Here is a 17340-nt window from a genome sequence, read left to right on the forward strand (position 1 = left end):
TGGCTGTACACACCTTAAGGCACTTTAATACTCACCTCAGCCCCACAATACTTACAAAAATATTCTAACATTCCCCTATCCCTAATCTATTTTAATATCTGTCTCCCCTTATACTCTACTTTCCCTGGGGCTCAGTGCACTCTGCACATAGCAAGCATTAAACAAATATCACTGATTAACAGGCTGGTTCCAGTTTTGGGGAGTGAGTCTCAGGTCACTTCCCCACACAGGCTCCTGGTGAGATTTGGGCAGCCTCAAGATGGGTCAGGTAACTCTTTCCCTTGAACGTTTAGGCCTTTAAGGTGAGGAAAGAGCAATGATTTCACATGGCTTGGAAACACTGAGTGGCTAAAGAGCCTTTCCAAGTTCCCCCAGTCCCTGTACAACTCAAACAGTGTCCTGCTCGTGTAAATGGACAAACGTAAAGGCAGGAGGAGGTGGCAAAGTGGAAACAGGGCAAAAAAACAGGGAAAACTTGGGGGTGAGGGGTAGAGAAAGCAAGAAGGAAAAAAGCAAATTTAGAGGGCACAGGGAAAGAAAATAGAAAACTGCAGCCTCCCTTCAGCTCTTTCTAAATTTAAGTCACCCAGAGCAGACAACAGAATTGGTAGGCCTTTAATTTTAAGACAGCTACACTCTTGGTCAGTGGAATCTCATGCGGCAGGGCAAATCCCAGGCTACTATGCAAACAACCTGAAAGGTGCCCCAGAGTTTTGGGGAAACCACTGATACCAAAAAGGCCTTGCTCTTAACTAGTCTTAAGGAGCAGAAGGGACCGAAGGAAAGAGCACAGGACTGGAGTCAGAGGATCTGGGTTCTAATCTCAGCATCGCCATTTGTTGGCCGTGTGACCCTGGGCAAATCACTTCACTTCTCTGGGCCTCTGTTACCCCATCTGCAAAATAGGAATTAAGACTGTGAGTCCCGTGTGGGATGTGAACTGTGTCCAACCTGACTACTTTGGAGCTTCCCCAAAGCTGGGTACTGTGTCTGGCATATGGTAGATGCTTAACAAATACCATTTTTTTTAAAAAAAAAAAGACCGCTGGGTTTCACCTATGTCCTGGGGCCACCAGGGAAAGAGGATGAGCACTTCCAGCCCACCATGTACTCTCTAAGCCAGACAGCAATGGTTGAAGGATATTTCAGCAACTAGAGAAGCCTTCAAGTACTCTCATTTGTGCCTCTATCCTGAATTACAATTATCTTTGAGATCCCACAGATACGGTTGTTCTTCTTATTATTACTACTAATTATAATAATAAGAGCATGCATTAAGAGCTTATGTGCCAAACATTGTACTAAGCACTGGAAAAGGGTATAAAAAGGTAATCAGATTGGACAGAGTCCCTGTCCTGCATTGGTCTCGATTTAAGTAAGAGCAGCAATAATATTTATGAACCACTTACTATGCACAAAGCACTGCACTGTACTGAGAAGCAGCATGGCTTGGTGGAAAGAGCACTGGTTTGGGAGTCAGAGTTCGTAGGTTCTAATCCCACCTCCACCACTGGTCAGCTGTGTGACTTTGGGCAAGTCACTTAACTTCTCTGTGCCTCAGTTACCTCATCTGTAAAATGGGGATTAAGACTGTGAGCCCCCCATGGAAAAACCTGATAACCTTGTATCTACCCCAGTGCTTAGAACAGTGCTTGGCACATAGTGAGTGCTTAACAAATACCATCATTATTATCATCATCATTATTACTAAAGCACTGGAAAAGAACACAGAGGTGGAAATTGGGCACAGACAGGGAGTGACAATCTTAGAAGCAGCGTGGCTTAGTGGAAAGAGCAAGGGCTTGGGAGTCAGAGGACGTGGGTTCTAATTCCGGCTCCACCACTTGCCTGCTGTGTGACCTTGGGAAAATCACTTAACTTCTCTGTGCCTCAGTTTCCTCATCTGTAAAATGGGGATTAAGACTGTGAGCCCCATGTGGGACAACCTGATTCACTTGTATCTACCCCAGCTCGTTTACAACAGTGCTTGGCACATAGTAAGTGCTTAACAAATACCATTATTGTTATTATTATAATTATTACTATTATTATTAAGAAGAAGAGAGAATGGGCATTTTATCCCTATTTTCCAGATGAGTGACACAGCAGATGAGTGGTGGGGTCAGAACTCGCACCTGGGTCTCTTTCCCGTTACATCATTGTAAAACCAGGGCTTCATTCACACCCGTGCCTCAGAAAAAAGTCCAGTATTATATAATTTTTGGGTCAGAGGAATTTGGACTGCCAAGCGGATCATCACCAATCTAACATAAGAAGAGCTGTAGCTAACCCTAGGGGCTTCCCTCCATCAGCAGGCTTTGCCAATTAATTTCTCATTTCCCCTGCTTACATCCCCATGGCCTACACAGGGCTTCTACGAGTATTAATTCCTGTAGCATGTACCCTATTACTTAAGTGCACTGTCCCTTTTAACTGTCTGACCCTCCTACTAGATTGGAAACTCCTTTGAGGGCAGGGATCATGCCCACTAATTCAATCAGACTATCTGATATTGATATTGATTATATCATAAGCTATCAGACTCCCCTCTATCCTATAAGCTCATTGTGGGCAGGGAACATGCCTACCAATGCTGTTATATTGTACTCTCTCAAGTGCTTAGTACAATAAGCACACAATAAGCATTCAATAAATGATAGATTGACTGATCCACGGAACTTAACACAATGCTCTGCACACAGTAGGTACTCAAGTACTACTGACTAGGAGTCTAATGCTTTAGGAGGGGTCACTAACTCAATTCATAAACAATCTGCCTGGCGATTAGCTTTTGGTAACTTCTTTGAGCCCAATTCAGAAAATAAATTTGTTTTTCCCCATTCATGTTGGTTAACTGGATGAAATGAGTCTTTTAACTGATGAACGACTTTGTAATAATAGTAATGATGATGGTACTTGTTAAGCGCTTAGTATGTGCCAAGCACTGTTCAAAGCACTGCGATAGATACAAGGTTATTAGGTTGTCCCATGTGGGGGCTCACGGTCTTAATCTCCATTTTACAGACGAGGTAACTGAGGCATGGAGAAGTTAAGTGACTTGCCCAAAGTCACACAGCTGACAAGTGGCGGAGCCGGGATTAGAACCCATGCCCTCTGACTCCCAAGCCCACGCTCTTTCCACTAAGCCACGCTGCTTCTCTCTTTCTCCTATTCCACTTTTCCCCTCCCTTCTTCCATTTGCTATACTGCACTTTCTCTGATCCAATAACGAAAAGATCATGGAAAACAACAGTAAATCATAAATTGAGGTGGGTGACAATCTCCCCCCACCGCCCCCAGAGTGGGTAAATCGAATCATCCTAGGCACTACTAAAATTAGCTATGCCCACATTCTGCTGTATCTATTAACTGATGCAATGAGAAACTATTTCATGCTTAATCAATCCATTTTGGGAAACAGGTGCCTTGCTTCGAACTCTTTAAAATGGACCGAGTTTTAATAATCAAATGTCTCCCCCAAACCTGTAGTTACCCTAAAATGTGATTTCAGGTCACTGGAAAGCTCAGCTATACTAGTTGAAAAATGGAGTAAAACATTACATATGTAAGAAAGGGCTTCCCTTCCACACGACAGTTTTCAAACACGCCACCATAAGTTTGTCAGTATTCACATTCACTTCTCTCTCAGGATAAATTAGAGAGATTAAGTACAGACCACAAAAAGAGATGCACACCATGAAGCAGTAACTCACAATAAATCTGGATGCAAACTCGAGTTTGATTTTAGTCGTAGCACCTATGAAGCTCTTAAAAAAGAATCAGTAGCAGCAGCAGCAGCAGCATTTATCTAGCAGCTGCTTGGTGCAGTGCACTGTACTAGGCCCTCGAATATCACTGACTGGTGTGGAAAGAATACATTTGTAATGTGACTGTCACACTTGTACATTTTCCACAGAAGTCAGGCCTGAGAGTACGGTCTTTGTTGTGTAAAGATGATTAAGCCAAATGAAATTGCTCTTTCAATTGCATAGCAAGCCCAAACTTGAAGTTAAAGCGCATTGGGGGAACTGACTTCACACAGACTCGCTCAAGAGTCTAAAGCCCGGAGAAAAGGCGGTGAACAAGTAGCACGGGAAGAGCAGCTGTCACTAAGCCCTAGCAACAGCTTTAAGCAGCTACTTGCTTCCCAACTTACCAGCTTCCTTTTCCTTTCTGCAATCTGCTCCTCTGATTCCATTTCTACTTCATTGCTAATAGGAGTTTTTTCTTCTAGCTCCTCAACATAATCTGGCTCCTGAAAGATGGAAATGACTGCTTTACAGAAGCTCCACTACTCCATCTAAAAACTAGGGAAATACTAACTGAATACAGCTGCTTTTAAGGAAAAGGCCTAGAACCACTCCTTCAAGAGAGAAAGCCAATTAACCAAGACGACATAAGAAAACTATTTGCCAGCTTAAAAAAATGACCTGTTCTAAGTCTCTTCTCCAATCCCAAAATTTTTCTTTAATGTTAAATAAATCTCACAAATCCTCTTCAATTTGAAAAAGCAAACGAAAACAACCCCCTCCCCTCAACACCCCGGTAAAGTTTTCAAACACTGTTCTTAAGGTCAAATCAGACACAGCAACGCGGTCATATTTCAGTGAATTTACAGTTTCACCCCAAACAATGACAGCATAAGCTTTACACCACCTATATAATTTAACAACAAATGAAAGGAAAAGAAAAGGAATGTAATACTGAAAACACCACTTGATTTTCACAGACTTCTGGAGCCTTCAAACTGCTATTCTTTAACACAGATCATTGAGGAACAAGGATCACCAAAAGCCAGGACTAAAACGTTTTTAGTGTAATTTTTCCCTTAAATCTCAGAAGCTCTTAATTTGATTGAGTGATTTCCTTAGAAACAAAGTCTAGATAGTTTCTACTGTGTTTTTCATTCTCATGAATTCTATTCAAAAATCGCTTAAGGCTAAAATGAAGCGGATAAGTACCAAAGAATGAGAGAGATCTGGAAAATACCACAAAATTTTAACTCACTTTTAAAAATTACTAATAGTCACCCAAAGATTCCGGTTCCAGAGAAAAGTAAAACTGAAAAAGCAAGCCTGATGATGTAACAGGTAGTCAGATAATTTTTTAGTGTCAATCTAATGGAAGAATCTGTGGTTTATCTTCCTATACTTCATGAAGTGAGAGAAAATGGAGATTCCCTAGGGAATTAAAAGAATAAGGACAGTTCTAAAAGTAATGCTACAAACCACTGGGAAAATGCACAATACGTTTTACGAATTAAATTGAGGAAAAAGCCTTTCCATGATTTTATAAAAGATGCCTACACACTTACATAATCAGTATTAGCACTGAATAAATTTCAATACCTGATTATTTGATATGGACAGCCTCAGTGGGGAAAGTTTGCGTTGCTTATTATCTGGACTCTTCATTTTGTTGGCTGCTCCGTCACAATCTAAGGTAATATTTTGATTTTGTGTTTCTTTTTCTTTGGAAATATCCTTTTCTTTCTTTCCTTTTTTTCTTCTGGTCTCATAACCGCTATTGATGTTTTCTGTGGGCTCAGAACCACGTTTAAGAACTGGGCACTCAGGATTTTCTTTCAGGCATGCGCAATCCACCTTGTATTTGCTTAAAAAAAAGAAAAGGCTTGTTTTAATGTGTCTATTAATATTTGCAACAAATTATAAAAGTAACAAAAATCAACACGTTTTAATATGTTTTAAAATGACATTTCACAAAACTTACCTTACTAATTGTTGTAAAACTCACTCCCGGCCCCTTTTCCAAGTGTGAAAGGAGCAAGGCTAGAGAGGCAGTGTGATGCAATACTACTTGAAGGTGACTGAAAACAGGGTGGGGGGGAATGGCTACTAGTATTTTTAGTAGCAATTCAGCCCAGTAAATTTTAATTGCCGAGCTTTGTCACAGGGATCTGCTGTGCAACCCTAGGCAGGTCAATTCACTTCTCTGTCCCACAATTACCTCACCTGAAAATTGGGGATTAAGCCTGTGAGCCCTGTGTGGGACAGGGGCTGTGTCCAACCTGATTGCCCTGTATCTACCCCAGCACTCAGTACACTTAGTAGTGACAAATACTAAGAGTTAAACAAATATCTTTCAAAAAGAAAAAAAAAAAAAAGGACTCAAATGCCCTGTCAATCCAGCAAATTGACTTGAGGGTAGGCTTCCAGGTGAGATTAGTGAGCTGTGGCCCTTTAATGTTTCTTTTGTCTGCTAAATCCTGCTGATGCTCAGTGTTAAGAATGCAGTCATAATTCAAACCAAAGTGAGATTTCCTCAGCAAAGTATTTTCCTGAAAAGTAAGTACCCCCACACCCCAACCACTAGGCAGAAATATCTATTACTTATATACCTGTCAGAATTTCTCAACTACTTTGTTTTAGAACCTCTGTGACTCTTTTAAATACGTGTCAATAAGCCCTTTTAAATCACTCAAACTGCAAGTCTCTCCCTTCCGACTTCCACTGAGCACCCCTTGGGGGACAGGGACTGTGTCCAACATGATTAACTTGAATCTAATCCAGCGCTTGACACACAGTAACCACTTAAACACAGTCATTCTCCACCTACACCTACTCCCTCGGAGAACTCATTCGCTCACATGGCTTCAACTATCACCTCTATGCGAATTATTCCCAAACCTACACCTCCAGCTCTGATCTCTCTCCAGTCTATTTTCTCCTGCCTTCAAGATATCTCTACTTGAAATGTCCCACCAACCCCTCCAACTTCATATTTCCAAACAGAACTCCTTATCGTCCCACCCAAACCCTATCCTCCCCTTTATTTCCCATCACCGTAGATGGCACCATCCTTCCTGTTTTATGATCCCACAATCTTGGCATTATCCTCGCTCAACCCTCATATTCAATCTATTACTAAATCCTGTTGGATCAACCTTCCTCCTTTTCCTCTCCATCCACCGTGCTACCACAGTAAACCAAGCATTTATCCTATCCTGCCCTGATTACTGTGTCAGCCTCCTTGCTGACCTCTCTACCTCCTGCCTCTCCCTACTCCAGTCCATCCTTCACTCTGCTACCCAGATCATTTTTCTACAAAAACGTTTAGTCCACACTGGCCCACTCCTCGAGAACTACCAGGGGTGCCCATTCACCTTCTCACCAAACAGAATCTCCTTACCACTGGTTTTAAAGCACTCAATCATCTTGCCCCCTCCTACCTCACCTTACTCCACTCCTACTACAAGCAGCCTGTACACTTTGCTCCTCTAAGGCCAACCTAGTTGCTGTATCTTGATCTCTCTGCCAACCTCTTGCCCACATCCTGCCTCTGTCCTGGAGGCCCTTCTTCTTTATATCCAGTAATTACTCTCCCCACCTTTAAAGCCTTACTGAAGGCACATCTCCTCCAAGAGACCTTCCCTGACTAAGCCCTCATTTCCTCTTTTCCCACTCCCTTCTGCAGCTCCCTGATTTGCTCCCTTTATTGTTTATTGCCAGCTGTTGCCAACTTGTACTTCCCAAGCGCTCAGTACAGTGCTCTGCACACAAAGGTGCTCAATAAATACAACAGAATGAACGAATGAATTCACCGCCTCCACTCAGTCCCACGTATCCATAATTTTTTTATGGCATTTATTAAGCGCTTACTATGTGCAAAGCACTGTTCTAAGCGCTGGGGAGGTTACAAGGTGATCAGGTTGTCCCACAGGGGGCTTACAGTCTTAATCTCCATTTTACAGATGAGGTAACAGAGAAGTTAAGTGACTTGCCCAAAGTCACACAGCTGACAACTGGCAGAGCTGGGATTTGAACCCATGACCTCTGACTCTGTGCTCTTTCCACTGAGCCATACTGACACATCCCCTCCTCTAGACTGTAAACTTGTGGGCAGGGAATGTGCCTACCAACTCTGTTATACTGTACTCTCCCACGCACTTAGTAGTAGTAATAATAATAATAATGGCATTTATTAAGCGCTTACTATGTGCAAAGCACTCTTCTAAGTTCTGGGGAGGTTACAAGGTGATCACATTGTCCCATGGGGGGCTTATAGTCTTCATCCCCATTTTACAGATGAGGGAACTGAGGCCCAGAGAAGTTAAGTCACTTGCCCAAAGTCACACAGCTGACAACTGGCACAGCTGGGATTCGAACCCATGACCTCTGACTCGAAAGCTCCTGCTCTTTTCCACTGAGCCACGCTGCTTCTCTACTCTAGTACAGTGCTCTGCACAAAGTGCAATGAATATGACTGATTGAATAATAGTAATGATTTGTATGAAATTCTTAAAGCAGACAGAGTATAACTGTGCCACCTTTGTAAAAAGGGCAAATGCTAACAGTTGGCAAGATCCTCCTTAGACTGTAAGTCCGTTGGGAAACAGGGACTGTGTCCAACTTGATAGACTGTAAGTTTGTTGTGGGCAGGGAATGTGCCTGTTTACTGCTGCATTGAGACTACAGTCTAGTCCTCTTTTAAAGGGCACAGTCCAATCCTGTGGTATTGCATTCATTCATTCAATCGTCTTTACTGAGCGCTTACTGCATGCAGGGCACTGTACCGAGTGCTTGGGAGAGTACAATGCAACAATGAACAGACACATTCCCTGCCCACAACAAGCTTGCATGAGAAAAAGGGCAAAAAAGTGTTATAGGCATTCAGAAACTGTACCCACTAACCAAAGCCTGCACACGGAAGACCATATTCAATGACTTAATACTTCATATGCTCTGCACTAAACAAGCCTCCTCCTTTATTCTCCTTTATTCTCCCACATCCATCTGTGAGCCCCCTGTGGGACAACCTGATCTCCTTGTAATCTCCCCAGCGCTTAGAACAGTGCTTTGCACATAGTAAGCACTTAATAAATGTCATTATTATTATTATTATTATTATTATTATTATTTCCCCCCACCAACAGAACTCTAGACTTCGAAAACCCCATCTCAAAACCTTCCCAGATGAACCCCACCAGGGACCCCCTAACTCTTCCAGATGTCTTCAAATCGCAATGTTCTACATTTCTCCATTTGTACTTCTGTGAATTTTTCATGCTCTCTGTCTCTCATCACAAACCTTTTTTGTCTTGCTTGTGTTTGTCAAGTCCTAGCCATTACATTAGAAATCACATAACGGACCAAGGAGCTGTTGCATTTGCTACGGTGTACATTACTCTGATCGTCAAATAATACTGCCAAGTAATTATGCCTAGCCCGTGACAAATATTTTTTTCTAAATAAAATTTTAAAGTTTGAACTCACCAATTTCCATAGTCAAAATCAAAGGCGATGGTAATTTCGATTCCCTTCAGAATGTTTTGGATGGAGTAAATATAAAGATGTATAGTTCCATCTTCAATTACATGCCTCACCTAGAATCAAATGAAATTGAAAAAGGATAGTTTGGTAACCTGGAAAATTACCTTCACCTGAACACAGTACACACATACTGAGGAACACACACTACACTGATTATATTAAAGCTAAGCTTTCCGGAGTGAAACAAGCAAATTTAAAAGCTTGCAAATGTAAAAATTAACTTCAGTGCATTTCACTGAAATTTTCACCCATAAAGTGCATCTTAAATGAATGAATACAATTCAAATTACTCTGAACGTGCCTTGAGGCAAACATCTGATTAACAGTGCTTCAGTGTCTCAAACTGCATACTTGTTTTTGAGAAGGAACTTCAGGAAGCAGAGAGAGCAGGAAGCACAGTAGCCTACTGGAAAGAGCATGGGCCTGGTAGGGGATCTGGTTCCTAATAATAATAATAATAGTATTTGTTAAGTGCTTACTATGTGCAAAGCACTGTTCTAAGCGCTGAGCACTGTTCTAGGTAATCCCAGCTTTGCCACTTGCCTTCTGTGTGACAATGGAAGTGAAATGCCACGCCATGTTAAACTCTGAGCCTATGTGGGATAGGGACCATGTCTGACCTGATTAACTTGAATCCACATAATAAACATTTAAATACCACACTTGCTAGTGTTATTAGGAAGCAGTGGCTCCCACTGATAAAAAAAAGCATCAAAATAATTTTAATATGCAGAGCCACAAAGACCTTCAACTTTAGGTCTCGCACTGATTTTTATGCAACAAATCACAATCACACAAAAAAAGATGATGGTCTACAAAACTCTGTCAGGCTCAAAGTGCACTTGGGGAGGGAGCCGGGGGCTGGTAAAGGGGTGTTTGTGTTTTAAACTTTTTGCTAATACCCCCTCGCCTCGATTCCCTCCTTACCAAACCGGACCCACCTCAGCATTTGGTGTACAAGAACGCCTGATGAATCGAGCCTCATTTCCGAAGGTCCTTGCGTCAACACACATTTCTAGCCCGTGAAATTTAGAATAGAACAAAACAAAAGGGTATGGTCTACAGAGAAAAAAGGGTATGAAGTATTAGCATTTTCAACAGGGGAATTTTCTTCTGTACATAAGTACATCAACCAAATATGCGGTATAGTTTGGTTGGCTACCACTTTCAAGAAATAAGTTGCAAAATTACGCAAATGAAAACTGTCAAGGTTGGAATAGCTAAAGATGTCTTCTGGTGACCACTCAAGTGACAAATACAAAAGCAAGTAAAAAGGGCAGTGGGATCTGGGGACAGTGTTTGAGGCTGGGAATCAGGAGACCTGGGTTCTAATACTAGCTCTACTCCTGGCTTTGTGTGTGCAATTAGGCAAGACACGTCTCTGTAACATGGGGTTAATATTACCTTCCTCTACCTACCAAACGGGGATGTTATGGGGAATAAAATAAGGAGGCCAGTGTCAAAGTGCATTGCAAAAAAAATAAAAATAAAAACATGATACAAAGTCAAGGCACCATTATTGAGATGGGATTTTTTTATACTCTTGTAATTCAAAACTAAATATACTCCCTGGTGTTTCATTTCACAACCGGGGTCACACCTATTGACACCATGTTGCAAAACTAACTGGCTAGGAAAAAGAAAATTTAACATGACGATAAAAGGGACCTAGCAAAATCATGAAGCTGGTTGGTTTCTTAAAGATGACTAATGTTTGACTACAGGGGTTACAAAATTAAATATACCTCTTAAAGAAATACCCATTGGCTTCAAACTGTTCTCTCAGCATGAACTTCCCTCTGTATTCAATAATAAGTGCATCAGGAGGCAAATCTTTGGCAGCTCTTAGAATTTTTTTGTTCTTCTGCACGTAGCTCTAAAGAAAGGCAAGAAAGTCAAAGAGTTAAACTGGCCATATCATACTGCTATATTTTTTAAACAGCCTAAATGACTTTACATTTTCTACCCCTCAAATATCCATGTTTTATTTACCTCTACAGGAGGCTTGAAGATCATATTGCTGGCATTCAATTCTGATTTGCTGTTTATTTCCTTTCTGTCATTTCCATTGCCCAGCCTCAGAGCGATTCTTTGTGCTTCCCTCTGGACACCCTCACTGTACTGGTTATTATTTGCCTCTTCATAACGATCCATCCATGCTTTAATTTTAGTTTCCCATCCAAAATTTGAACCATCAGAAGGATCAATCTCTGGTGCTGAACCCTAGGATCACAGTAAATTAACAGTTAAAACGAAGAGACAAATGGTTTTAATAGCACCTGCAATGCTCATAAACCTTCAAAACAAACTATCAGCGTCTAAGATGGAAAAAACTTTCTTGGTTTCCTTAATTCTACTGAAAAGACTGCACAACAGCTGCAATAATTATTAAAATACAGATATATCTTCACAACGTGGCCTCAAGGCTCCAACAGTGATCCTTTTTCTGCACCATTAGATCTTGCAATTTCCATAATGAATGGAAGGTACAAATAGATGTTCCTAGTTGACACTCATATACAATCCCTACATAGTTCATTAAAATGAACATTCTTCATTTTTAGCTACAATCGACTTGCAGGCAACGGGCCCGCCATTTTAGAAACAGCTGCACTTCCAGCTGTTTCTAAGCTGCACTTTGGCTCGTGCTAGTTTGGGAGATGGATTTTTCGCAAGTGGCAGGCAGATAATCTGGAATTTACACCACCAGGAAGCCGTCCTGATTTTGTGTACATGTTTTAAAAAACCAAAAACCAACAAACCAAGGGGAAAGACCAGCTTTCCCCAGTTTTAAGAATGGTAGTCTTATTAATTTCTAGATTTTAGTTCATTTTATTTCAGGAGACCTGTGACTGGCACAACTTTTAAACACCGCTACTTCTAAACACACAACCCAGGGACAATAGCATCTTTTCATTCATTCAAACGTATTTATTGAGCGCTTACTGTGTGCAGAGCACTGTACTAAGCGCTTGGGAAGTACTGAAATAGCTTCCAAGTATTACCACTAATTAGGATTAAAGCAAAGCTGGGGGAAAAAAACTAAGCAGATGAAACCCTTGCTAATTTATTTTTTTCAGAAGTATGGCACAATGCTCAAATCTATGAGCCCCTTATGACTTTGGTTGTGATATTTAAAATATCCAAATTAATTGCATTTACTTTATTACTTGATTCAAGAACTCTTTAGAAAAACCTCTGTGCGGACTTACTAAGATCCCTGAGATGGGCCAAGTAGCTAAGAATCCAGAATTTAGGAACAAAGTAAGAAATTCAACAGAACGTTAACTAAACTGATTGGAATAGGAAATCTTTCCCATTAGGGAAGAGTCCCATTCACTGAGTCAGTTGTTGGGTGGGTGGGACAGTGAGCATGCTGAGATGTTGGGGTGTTGCTTTGCTGTGCAAAGGGCAAACCCATCCACAACTTCAATCTGTCGGGTCCACGGAAAGGGGTTCACCTTCCTCTCCTCTGTTCATGTATTCTGAACTCACCGACCTCACCAAAGCTAGCTGAGAAGCACAGGCGTGAGCCTGCCACGCAAAGAGGTCGGTGGGCTATTTGGGGTTTGGCCATCTCCTGTTTTGAGCTTGGTTACTCAATCTGATGTCGGGCCTCTGCTTATCATTCAATTTATTGATTGATTTATATGTCTGTCTCCCCCTCTAGACTGTAAGCTCATTACGGGCAGGGAATGTGTCTTTACTGTTCTATTTTACTCTCCCAACTGCTTAGTTCAGTGCTTTGCACACAGTAAGCACTCAACAAATACAACTGAATGAATGAATGCTTAAGACATGCCCTACAGAAACTGCTAGGACGCTACTGAGACAAAGGAGCAAGAATCGAGCTAATTCAGAGTAGGGCTGACTGTACAGTTACAGAACTGATTCTTGGATATTCCATTTTAATGGGGTTAGGGAGGGCATAGCTAATTGAAATCCACTCCCAATCCCCAAACCGCAATTTAACCAACAATGTAATTATCCTGCCCAAGCTTCCCTTCAACAGTGATATGAAGGAGTAGCCAAATTAACTGGCTTAAGTTTAATCTTTTTTTTAATTTCTCACCCCTTCCTCTGGGAAGTGTTAATCAGTGCAACACAGTCAGCCAGGGGGAGAAGGAAAAACCAAGGGGCCCAAAAGAGAGGCACAGACTCTGGGAGGGGAGATAGGGGACTTGGTCTTTGGAGCTGCCTGTCCTACTCCATCCCTCTCGGTAAAAGGCAGCTGGCTGGAAGCCAAACGGCAGAATAGGGCTTCAGGTAGGAGCTCTCCAGAGGCTCGGGCAGGAAATGTGCACAATGGATTCCTCCTGGATACATCCTCAGTGGGAAGAGGGGAGAGGGATGAGGAGAGAGAGGGAAGGGGGGGGAGTTTGTCTCCAACTTCTTGGTCACGAGGTACATGTGATGTGTATGTGAATCTCCAACTTTCTGGACACGGGACGGTGTGTGTTTTCCACCCCCTAGTCGTGCCAGCGTCTATGCCTCGTTTGCTTCAAAGCACCCTCTGTCCTATAAATGAAAAGCTGGCACCCGTGCCCACAATTCTCCCTTCCAATCTCAATAACTGAGAATTAATGGTACTGGACTAGAAATTTTTAAACATAGCTACCTTGACTCTTGATGACTTCCTCGATCCTTCACGGAAGGCCTGAAATAAATATTTCAATTAAAAAGAAATTCAATCTTTTAGTCCCGTGAAAAACATTAACAGTAGTATTCTTCATCATTCAGTTTGTTGACTTAAAAAAAAAAAGAGAAAAAAAAATCGCCAAAAAGCCAACCACCTCTAATCCCCACTCCACCACTTGCTTGCTTCGTGACCTTGGGCCAAACACAACTTCTCCGTGCCTCAATTTCCTAATCTGGAAAATGGGGATTAAATACCTGCTCTCCCTCCCCGCTCAGACTGTGAGTCCCACGTGGGGACACGGACAGTGTCTGATCGAATTATCCTGCATCTACCCCAGCGCTTCGGAGAGTATTTGGCGTACGTCGGCGCGTAAACACCGCCATTGCTAGGTTGCAAGCCCCTTGTGGGCAGGGATCATTGTCTACCGACTTTAGTCTACTCACCCAAGCGCTTAGCACAGTGCCTTGCACACAGCCAGCACTCGATCCATACCACCATCCTGCATCTATCAACCCCAGTGCTTAGCACCGTGCTTGGCACATAGTAAACACTTAACAGATTCCGCCGCTGCTATTATCACTGCTTCTTCTTTTGTCTGACTCTCAAGTGAAACGGATATGCAAGACTGGACCAGAAATTCCCTTGTTTCCAGCTAGAGGTGCTGGGGTCCAGGCGGGATCAGCAACTTCCCCTGCAAACCTCTATGGATGCAAACGTCAGGTGGCAACGATCCCTACGGCCGTTCTTTGCACTCAAAGACGGTGCCATCGACAGTGACGGGGCCGTGCCTGCCTCTGGCTTGTGCGGGGGGCGGAAAAGGCCAATCAGGGACCCACAGGCCCGGCCACACGCTTGCTGTCATTGTCTCCTGGTTTTCACGATGCTCTTGAAGCTTCCGCTCAAAAACAGCTGCTCCGTTCTTGATTGCGGTATGCCACGCTGGTCTGTTTGCGGCAGTTATCTCCCCGTTATCATCTGAGATGCTACATTGTCTGAAGCTTGGCTTTACTGCATCCTTAAAATGTTTCCTCTTTACCCCTGGTTTTTGATTGCCGAATTTTAGATCACCAGACAGCAGCTGTTTGGGTCTCCTGTTAGTTAGTAATGGTATTTATTAAGTGCTTACAATGTGCTACGGCGCTGGGGTAAATACAAGGTAAACAGATTAGACACGGTCACGCACAGGGCGCTCAATAACGGTGATATACACATCCTGTCGTCCATTCTCCTCGCAGGGCCCACCCGGGAAACGGTGCTGAGGTGACCACAGCTCTGGGTCTTCACCGTCTGAGACTCCAAACCAAATTAAAGGCCCACAGGACCATAGTGTTACCCGACTTTCCCCAAGGTGGAATGAACCGGATTCCCCCCGGGGTCCCCCTCCCCTCCGCTGCACCTGATCCCGTGATCAGCCTCCTCGCCCCAGGATTACCTCTGAGCTTTGTTCAACAACACGAGGCAAGACAGAATCACAAAAAATACAAGTCCTGGAGCAAAGGGACATTCAAGGAACTGCTCAAAGAACCGGATGGGTCATCCGTGAATGTGGGGATGGGGGAGGAAAGGAGCCCTAGTCTTGCAACCAGAGGAAGGGTTGAATGGGCATTATTCATTCAGTTGTATTTACTGAGCGCTTACTGTGCGCAGAGCACTGTACTAAGCGCTTGGAAAGTACAATTCAGCAACAAATAGAGACAATCCCTGCCCACACCTCTGGACCTTAAGTTTGGTTTGAAGCCTGTCTCCTGCTGTCACCACGGTCTTTTGACAGTTTCCCAAAGGAGGAGCTAGCCTTTTTCATTTGATTTTCTATTTCCTTGTCGAATGCCGCCCAACTTGCTGCCTGGGAAACCGAATGCTGCGGAAGCATTTAGCTCCGGGTAACCAATGAGGACTATTGGCTTCGGGGAGGGTTTACAGACTGAAAAGATTCTTAGCCTGTAGAGATGTGGCTGAAGGCTACCACAGTAGCCAGGGTGGGAAAAACTTCTCATGAAATCCCTCATTAAGACAAAAGGGCAGCCACTGAAATATGATGTGGATGGGTGCCAAATAAACCTGTGGAATTTACTGTTACAATGGTGCAGGCAAAAAAACATCTCTAAGCCCGAGAGGGGTTTGGATAAATTCATGTACAAGGTCACGGAGGGCAGCCATCACACTGTTCCTTCAAACAACCTGTAGCAATCCCAAACAACTATCCAACCCAACTCACACCCTCTGGTGGGACTGGCCTGCCACAAATAACAAAACAAAACAAAAAACCTAGATACCTGGCTCTGGAAGGAACTGATCCTAAAATTAAAATAAGAGATATTTGGGTGGAGAATGCTACCAGATGCTACTTCTTAAAAACACAGCTATAAAGCATTAATGACATGAAATGCTGCTTCTCTGCCTTTTTCCTCAAAGTTTTGATAAATAACTTACTTTTTTACATTTTGAAATGTTTTGCTCCTTTTCCACGCTCTTCTTTCTTTTCTTATCATTGACTTTAGTAACCCTTGCAGCAGTTAAAGTAATTGTTGTTGGTGTGTGCTGAAAGGCAGTGTATAATTCCACAGGAACCTCATCGCCACTCTCTGTTGCACTGGTGTCGCCATCTTTAAATCCCAAAATAAAATCACTGTGTAAGTCCAGACTCCAACTTTTAATTCTCTCTCTGCAACTGCTACTCCCATGTAACAGATTTCTTTTTAATGAGCCAAGACACACAGACGAGCATTTGCGTAAAAGTGATTTCCCCCAAGACATTGATAATAATGACAAATAACTGTGGTATTTTTTAAGCACTTATTACATGTCAATCACTGCTGTTCTCATCACTGGGGTAGTTACAAGCTAATCGGGTCCCACACAGGACTCGCGGTCTAAATATATAATTGGGAAGCTTTCCTCTCTTCCCTTTCACTTACCTGACATATTCTCCCTTTTCTGGCGTTGGAGCAGTACTGCCCTTTCTTTATCCAAATTCCTGAAAGAAAATACAAAGACGTTTCATTTTCAAGGAAATATGAAAATATTTGGGGGGTTTTTCTACTACGATTTGGTTAAAAACATCGTCTTATTAAATTGCCACCAATAAGCACTTTTTTTTTTGTTCCCGTAAAACTACAAGAGGGGAAACGGAAGAAATGGTCCAAGTGGGGCTGGCCTTAGGGGGGTTTTCTGCAGCTCTGGGGTCCTTCCCACCTGTTGTCCCCCACCATTGGGGAATGGTAAGGAGCCCAGCAGGATGCTCAGGACCCGGAGGTGGAAGGCCAGGGGCAAGACCCTGGGACAAGTGAAAAGTCAGTCACCTGAACCTGATCCTGGCTCACCAGGCGAAAAGACATGACAGGCTACCCTCTGGATTGGGTACCACAGGTTGGTACTGGTGGTACTACATTTTATTTGTCATCGGTCAACTAC

General features: G+C 42.8%; 1 protein-coding gene across 2 annotated transcripts in view; it reads right to left on the reverse strand.

The window, feature by feature from the left end:
• The window catches only part of KMT2E (lysine methyltransferase 2E (inactive)), a 65463-nt gene that overhangs the window by 26430 nt on the left and 21693 nt on the right, over window positions 1-17340 (reverse strand). The window contains exons 6-14 of one of the 2 annotated variants that reach the window (XM_038740943.1): window positions 16845-16903; window positions 16360-16532; window positions 13909-13947; window positions 11283-11513; window positions 11036-11166; window positions 10232-10349; window positions 9234-9343; window positions 5349-5613; window positions 4157-4255 (exon numbers count right to left, since the gene is read on the reverse strand). In XM_038740943.1, coding sequence (XP_038596871.1) covers window positions 4157-4255; window positions 5349-5613; window positions 9234-9343; window positions 10232-10349; window positions 11036-11166; window positions 11283-11513; window positions 13909-13947; window positions 16360-16532; window positions 16845-16903 — 1225 coding nt within the window. The remainder of the gene's footprint in view (window positions 1-4156; window positions 4256-5348; window positions 5614-9233; window positions 9344-10231; window positions 10350-11035; window positions 11167-11282; window positions 11514-13908; window positions 13948-16359; window positions 16533-16844; window positions 16904-17340) is intronic. The other variant, XM_038740945.1, reaches the window with a different exon arrangement.

This window comes from Tachyglossus aculeatus (assembly GCF_015852505.1).
Source record: "Tachyglossus aculeatus isolate mTacAcu1 chromosome 12 unlocalized genomic scaffold, mTacAcu1.pri SUPER_6_unloc_1, whole genome shotgun sequence".
In the NCBI taxonomy this organism is placed as follows: domain Eukaryota; kingdom Metazoa; phylum Chordata; class Mammalia; order Monotremata; family Tachyglossidae; genus Tachyglossus; species Tachyglossus aculeatus.